General features: G+C 42.6%; 1 protein-coding gene and 1 long non-coding RNA gene across 4 annotated transcripts in view; one reads left to right on the top strand and one right to left on the bottom strand.

Annotated features, from left to right (window-relative positions):
* Nucleotides 1-2,693: 2,693 nt before the first annotated feature.
* Nucleotides 2,694-4,101, bottom strand: LOC112250072. Of its 2 annotated transcripts, none has more exons than XR_002953477.2 (3): nucleotides 3,427-4,101; nucleotides 2,976-3,072; nucleotides 2,694-2,731 (listed from the first exon to the last, which is right to left on the bottom strand). It is a non-coding gene; the product is annotated as an uncharacterized LOC112250072 (long non-coding RNA). The 2 variants fall into 2 exon arrangements; XR_002953476.2 differs by having other exon boundaries at nucleotides 2,976-3,054.
* Nucleotides 4,102-4,685: 584 nt separating this feature from the next.
* The window catches only part of adcy8 (adenylate cyclase 8 (brain)), a 253,231-nt gene continuing 250,459 nt past the window's right edge, over nucleotides 4,686-7,457 (top strand). For both annotated transcript variants that reach the window (XM_024419923.2, XM_024419924.2), the window contains exon 1: nucleotides 4,686-6,006. In XM_024419923.2, coding sequence (XP_024275691.1) covers nucleotides 5,137-6,006 — 870 coding nt within the window. In that variant the 5' untranslated portion in view covers nucleotides 4,686-5,136. The remainder of the gene's footprint in view (nucleotides 6,007-7,457) is intronic.

Below are 7,457 nucleotides of genomic sequence, written 5' to 3'. Positions count from 1 at the left end.
CCTGAGCTACGTAGACTGGTCTTCCCTAGCTGTCTGACCCTGCTGGGACCCTAGTCACCATCTGATCAAGTCAAGTCTTACTCAAGTTATTGGTGAGTTCCTCATGCTTGTGACATTATATGCTAGCTAGCTATCTCCAGTTAGATCATTTGTTTTCACTTGTTGCATTTTCCCTATGCTTGTGTCATCGAACACTCGTCAGCTGCGCGCTGCTCCTTCTAAAAATATAACTTTTGGTAATCAAAACAGTGGCAGCATGTGCAGTAGAGATTCAGTTTGTCTCTGTGGATGGTTGTCCTCTGACAAATCAATGGTACGTTTCGGTGTTCCTCAAGGTTGAGTTCTAGGACCACTATTGTTTTCACTATATACACTACCTCTTGGTAATGTCATTCGGAAACACATTGTCACTTTTCACTTCTATGCAGATAACAGATATGCAGATAACAGAAATGCAGATATCTGTGCATTTCAATGAAACAGGGTGAACCCCCAAAACTGCCTACCCTGGAAGCCTGTGTTTCAGATGTAAAGAAGTGGATGGCAACAAAACAGAGATGCTGTTATTATGATGTAATTATTATAGTTCCTTGGCTGAGATGGGAGAACCTGCCAGAAGGACAAAAGCCAAAAGTCTCTACAGCAATTTACCAATCTGGGCTTTATTGGAGAGTGGCCAGATGGAAGCCACTCCTGCGAAAAAGGCACATGACAGCACACCTGGACTTTGCAAAAAGGTCTTCAAAAAACTCTGAGGTCTGATGACACAACAATTGAACTGTTTGGCCTGAATATAAAGCGCTATATCTGGAGAAAACCAGGCACAACTCATCACCAGTCTAACACCATTCATACTGTGAAGCATGGTGGGGGCTGCATCATGCTATGGGGATGCTTTTCAGCAGCAGGGACTGGGAGACTGGTAAGCATAGAGGGAATAATGAATGGAGCCAAATACAGGCAAATCGTTGATGAGACCCTGCTTCAGGGTGCAAATGACCTTGGACTGGGGGCAAAGATTTATGTTCCAGCAAGACAATGACCCCAAGCATACAGCCAAAGCAACACTGGAATGGCATCAGTATTAGAATCTGAAAGTCCTTGAGTGGCCCAGTCAAAGCCCATTGACAATTTGAGGAAAGACTTGAAGATTGCTGTTCACCGCCGCTCCCCATCTAACTTAATAACAGAGCTTGAGAAAATCTACAATGAAGAATGGGAGGAAGTCCCCAAATCCAGATGTACAAAGCTGTATTCGACAAAGTATTAACTCAGGGGTGTGAATAGTTATTTAAATTAGATACTATTTCTGTTATGTATAGTCTGCCACAGTGGACGTGTCATAATACCCATAAAAACACGTTAATGGTTCCAATGGTTTTTCCTACAAGTTTGATATCAATGCTAATTATTGATCAAAGTTAGCTTGTCCAAGAGAGATTTGCGTGGTTAACATTTCTAGAGGCTCTGCTATGTAATTGCATGAGAAAAGAGTTTTGATGGGCCTCTATTAAAAAAAGGATGATCCCATCAGCTATAGGCTTGGCCTACTATATTTATTTCTCAACTTTCCTTATATTAAGCACTTAAAAAGAGGAAGATCCCATCAAGTTTCTATAAGCTAGTTTCAACTTTAAATGAAGCACATTAATCCGCTTTATAACCGGTGTTGCCTACCTGGCATATTTAAAAAAGTAACCGCAGATAGCCTCCATTCTAGTGCAGGCTACTGATAACATGATATATTTTGTGGGCCATTCTAAATAAAAAATAATTCCACACAGTCTACATTAGTAGGCTATATGTAAAGACTAGATTACATTGAGAATAGTCTGATGGGTGAGAATATTATCAAGTGCTTGTCAAATTGTGAATGACACTGATGAAGTGTGTGCAGCCTGCGCAAGACACAGAGCAGAACACATGGCTTTCATGCAACTTTTTCAAATAATCATTAGATTTGCATCATGCAGCCTTAGAATGTTTTAGAAATCAAAACATATAGCTTAAAGCTGCACAAATAACTCAAAATTAAGCATATAGACCTGTTTCAAATTATCACCTTGTTAACCGCTCAACACAGAATAGCTGAAAATCATTTTGGAAACATATCCTATTTTATTCAGTTATCTACAATTGTATTCTTCTAACTATAAAACAATTGTAAGAAAATATTGTCTGCTAATGTATCCCACAGCCTTTTGGCATAGCCAGATCATGGCCTAACTGTCACTTTCTTTCAAAATCGAACCCAGAAGCAGACCAGGACAAGGAGAGTAGGAAGAAGGTGAGTATTTATTTACAAGTGAATGTGAATAGGTAGATATATCCAGGTGGCGTAGCGGGCAGCGGTGGTGAGTTGATGGGAGTAAATAGGTGGATCCAATGGGGTAGCGGAATCCTCCGACGACCATGCGGGAATGGGGTAAATGATCCGGGTGAGTAACTGAAGACAGAACAAACGGAGGTAAGTTTAAGGCAAGCAATACGTAAAAAACAACAAAACAAATTCTATCCAACTTGAGGCTGATACTATGGCACAACATACTGTTCATGGCTAACGATCCGGCAGGGAATGGATGTCAGGTCAGAGCTTTTGAAGGGGAGAGGTGATGATCAGGACAGGTGTGCAGATTACTGATGGGATACGGGTGCGGGTGAACATCGATCTCCCAACAAGCTCATTCGCCCGGCAACCAGACAGGGTGCGTTCCAGGACACCGGAAACACACTCCAGGACAGAAACACAGGCAAACACAGACTCAGGAAGCGGGATTCGTGACACTAACATTCTTCTGAAATAGGCTGCATTAAAATCCTAATGTTTCTTTGGACTAAAATAAATGGATATATTACATTAATTTATCAGACTTTTTCAAATGTAGGTGTTCCAAAGGTCTGCATCAGTGGCTTGTAGGCTATGCATTGAAGCCCAGAGATGCTAAACCTGTTTATGTTAATTATTATTCAATTACCGTGAGACTGGCTGTTAATTCCATGATCGTTGCCTGCTGACTTCGCCACAGCCCTACATACAATATCTCCTCCATATTTCTATAAGGAAATGAGTAGCTGATGTAAAAAAAAAACACACACTGTAACACACAATCTTTCTCTCCTTCAAATTTCTGTCAAGAAAAACATATGTGACGTCTCACACACACACATTCTAAGCAAACAGAAGTGGCGGCCAATAACGGAAGCCCATTAATTGGCCACTTTTGGCATAATTTAATTGATGTGCCACCCGTCCTGTGTATTCACAGCAAGTGTGACATCCTATCCTAGAGAGGAACCAAAATAGCCCCTCATTAACTAGGAGCTTCTCCTGAACACACACACTACACAGACCTGAAGTCACAATATGTTCATATTCCAATGTATCTATAGAAAGGGAGGTGGGACAATGAGGGAGAGATGACTCACTTTATTGCTCAACTCGCAGACGCTTTCATCCCCATATCCTGATATTGACACCTTGAAAATAAATTATTTCTCACACATCATGCGTTAGTTGTGACTTGTCGGCTTCCAGGGAAAATTGTAGGCATGTATTAGCGTTAGGCCAACTGCTATTGTTTCTTCCCTCTTGATATCATCATCACAGCCAGGATTAGGTTTGTGAGTGATATATAATTTCTAATTTCGCATCTATTTAATCACATCTGTCCTCATACGTATTGAATATAATCTAAAATATTAGAATATAATAATATAAATTAGAATACATGTTATCAATAAATCTCTTTTCATTTTTGTAGGGGACTCATCACACCTAGCCTCGCCTAATCCCATGACAAATGTGAAGAGTAGAATTGATACTTATTTTTATACGTTGTTTTTTCCCTTCCAGTCTGTTCCTCAATTCTTGCCCTAATCCTTTCCGCTTCGCTCCACTTGCTTTGCAGTCAGTGCCTTATGTCTGTTGCTGCAGCAGTCAGATGAGACAAAAGGAACGCAATAGAGAGAGAGAGAGAGAGAGAGAGAGAGAGAGAGGATGGTCTGACGTCAGCTAGACACATATGACTTGCTTCGCCCTACCTCCACTGACCAGCAGCTTTGCGTTCTGCAAATGTATTTCATACACTGCACACTCAGCCTTAGTATCAAATCAACCACACGAGGAAATACGGGGCGACATTCTTCTTTTCCCAAAGCCTACCGATCCTATTTTGGAAACCGTCAGATTTCTGCTGGGTAAAGCCCCATTTCGTTGGTGTTTATCATCTAAATTGAACGGAGGAATTATATTCAAATGGAAAGACGCAGACTGCAGCTGTTGCTGTAGGCAGTCTATACCCTGCACGACAGAGTTGCGTCTTCTTCTGGCTCTCCCGCCATCCGACGCTTCTTTCACCAGGTGTTGCATTCATCCACCAACCCCGACATGATGATGGGGGAGGGGCGCGTTGCGCGTAGGGTCTCCAGCTCTCGACGTTGATCTATTCTCATCAGAGCCTCTCAATGTGATTCCAAATCATTCAGGCGACGCGTCCGGTAATGTTGAAGATTACGGAAATCCTGGACTATATTCATTCCACTCTTCAGCTGACTGGGCACGGGAGACCATTACCTTAATGTAAGGAAAAACAAAATATGCTTCAAGATTTCGGTTTCATTCCATGAAACACTCATTGTTAAACGAATGGAAAAACCAGGAGCAGGACATGCTGCGTTGGAGACGCATGAGGCAAGCACACTTGTATACCTGTCAACAATATTACAGCATTATCTATATTCTGTGTCCTCTCATATGCAAACATGAGTGCACAGGTGTGTTAAACTAGCTTTTTTTTGGATGTGAATACTGTTCATTTTGCAGATGTTATAATGGTGTGGACCGTTGACTCATGGTGGCAGGCACTGTAGTTTCTGACACCTTGCCTAATTCATTATGCATGTGCGATTGAGCTGCATTGACAGTGATGAAAATGATCTTTATTCAAGAGACCACTTCTTGAATTTTTACGTGACTGCTGGGTGCGTGACAATGACCAACAAGTGCACTTTTTCAATTCAGCTCGACACACCCCAAGGAAACCATGCCAGCTCGATTCGATGTGCACAAGACATGTCCCCAGATTCGCTGAGCTTGGCTAACATCTAGAAAGCAGATCACCAACCACGTTGAAAACAATGGAATTGTCTGAAGTTCGATGTTCCAGTGCAAGCGAAGAACTCTACACCATCAACAGGACGCCAACCAGCAACAGCAGCACGCGACCCAAAAGGTTGTTGTGGCAGAACGCGGTTCGACACATCACTGAGCAGAGGTTCATCCATGAGCAGAGCGAAGCGAAAGGCATCACACCAGATGAGCACTACGACCAAAGCCTACGGAAACAGTCTGCGGGTAGAACCTCGGTAGGCGACAGACACAACAATGGGGGAACCAAAGTCTTCCCTGAGCGTGCGAGCAGTGACCTAGGATTTCTCCAAATCGATTGCGCTCCGAGCAACTCAGACTTTTTCTTGAACTGGGGCTACACATACAGAGGCGTAATATTCCCCACTCTACGCAATTCTTTCAAATCTCGGGACCTCGAGTGTCTGTACCAACGCTACTTTTTGGGCCAGAGGCGCAAATCGGTGGTGGTGATGAACATTTTGGATGTGGTGACCAAACTAACCCTGTTGGTTTTACATTTAACTCTTGCATCTTCGCCAATGGATCCCATCAAAGGAATGCTCTTGGGCTTTTTCACTGGCATCGAAGTGGTCATTTGTGCCTTAGTGGTAGTCCGAAAAGACACGACCTCTCACAGCTATCTGCAATACAGCGGCGTGGTGACGTGGGTGGTCATGGCCACTCAGATTTTGGCGGCTGGATTGGGCTACGGACTCTTGGGCGATGGAGTCGGATACGTGCTTTTCACCCTCTTTGCCACTTACAGTATGCTTCCCTTGCCTCTCACTTGGGCTATTCTGGCTGGTTTGGCCACCTCAACACTCCACATTGTTGTACAGCTATTCATCTCCCCAAATGCACAGCTCTCCACAAATCAGGTACGTAACATAGGAATAAATCTACACCCCCTGCTTCCCTCCCTACACTTTTTTAATATATATATTTTTTAATGAAATGAAAATGTATGTTTTGTAAGTCAATCACAATGTGGTCACCGCACATGTAGATTAGGCGTTATCATCCTATTTTAACAGTTGTCTTTCACATATCATAGTCGACTGAGCATTCTAGAGTAGACCTAGTTTAATATTATTTTGACAGTAAGTAGTATTACAAAAACCTGAGCTGTGTTCGAATACTCATACTAACCGGACTATTTCCATAATGCGATTCTTCAGAAAATGGGCGTGGCTTCACAACAGTTCAGATTTGAATAAAATGGCAGAAAATATGCAGACAAGTGCGGATACATATTCCTTGCTTTAACTAATTACGACAAATGTTAAGACATGTAATAAAGTAACATTACACGTTATGTTGGCTGACAATGTGTTAGCTACGCTATCCTTACGAATCGCATAGCATTACAGAAGTATGTACCGGTATGTTAGCTAGTTAGCGAATGTTGGCTGCTAATATCTCAAACTTGCCAGGCAGTATATTAACTACCCAACGTTTATTCACATCATTCTTAGCTAAGTGGAATAGTCGTTGTGCGTTTCAATGGACATTGTTAATGATGTCTATCTACTTCGATTTCAGAGCACTCTCGCACAGAATAACTGAGGAATTTACGAACGCGCAACACCCGTTGAATATGACCGGTGTCAGTAAACGTAATTAAATTGTTGCCAGCAGCACAGTTAGTCACCAATGCTCTGAATAACATGAAAAACAGCCTAATCAGCTCTGCTAAGGAAGTAGCTAGCCAGTTAGCTTGGGTGCTTGACTGCCGTTGTGAGGTCAGAACGCTCGGATCAACCCTAGTCCTCGGCCATAGTGTCTAGTGTGTGCTCTGAATTTACAAATGGACAATCTGACAACACCCAGGATTTACGAACCGCCAGAGCACGCTCTGGTACTCCAGATTGAATTTACAAACACACCCGAAATCGTAAAACAGCATCAACCTCCTGCAGACAGGCGAAGCTCTAGTACGCTCAACTGAAACGATACTGATAAAATGAACTAATAGTATATAAACTCAGCAAAAAAAGAAACACCCTCTCACTGTCAACTGCGTTTATATTCAGCAAATTTAACGTGTAAATATTTGTATGAACATAACAAGATTCAGCTACTGAGACATAAACTGAAAAAAGTTCCACAGACATGTGACTAACAGAAATTGAATAATGTGTCCCTGAACAAAGGGGGTCAAAATCAACAGTCAGTATCTGATGTGGCCACCAGCTGCATCTCCTCCTCATGGACTGCACCAGATTTGCCCGTTCTTGCTGTGAGATGTTACCCCCACTCTTCCACCAAGGCACCTGCAAGTTCCCGCTCCATGACAGACCCTCCACCCCCAATTCAATCCCGCTCCAGA

This window comes from Oncorhynchus tshawytscha, linkage group LG10, assembly GCF_018296145.1.
Source record: "Oncorhynchus tshawytscha isolate Ot180627B linkage group LG10, Otsh_v2.0, whole genome shotgun sequence".
NCBI classification, from domain to species: domain Eukaryota; kingdom Metazoa; phylum Chordata; class Actinopteri; order Salmoniformes; family Salmonidae; genus Oncorhynchus; species Oncorhynchus tshawytscha.
The sequence above is the reverse complement of the archived record's forward strand: the minus strand, read 5'-3'. Positions and strand labels throughout refer to the sequence as shown.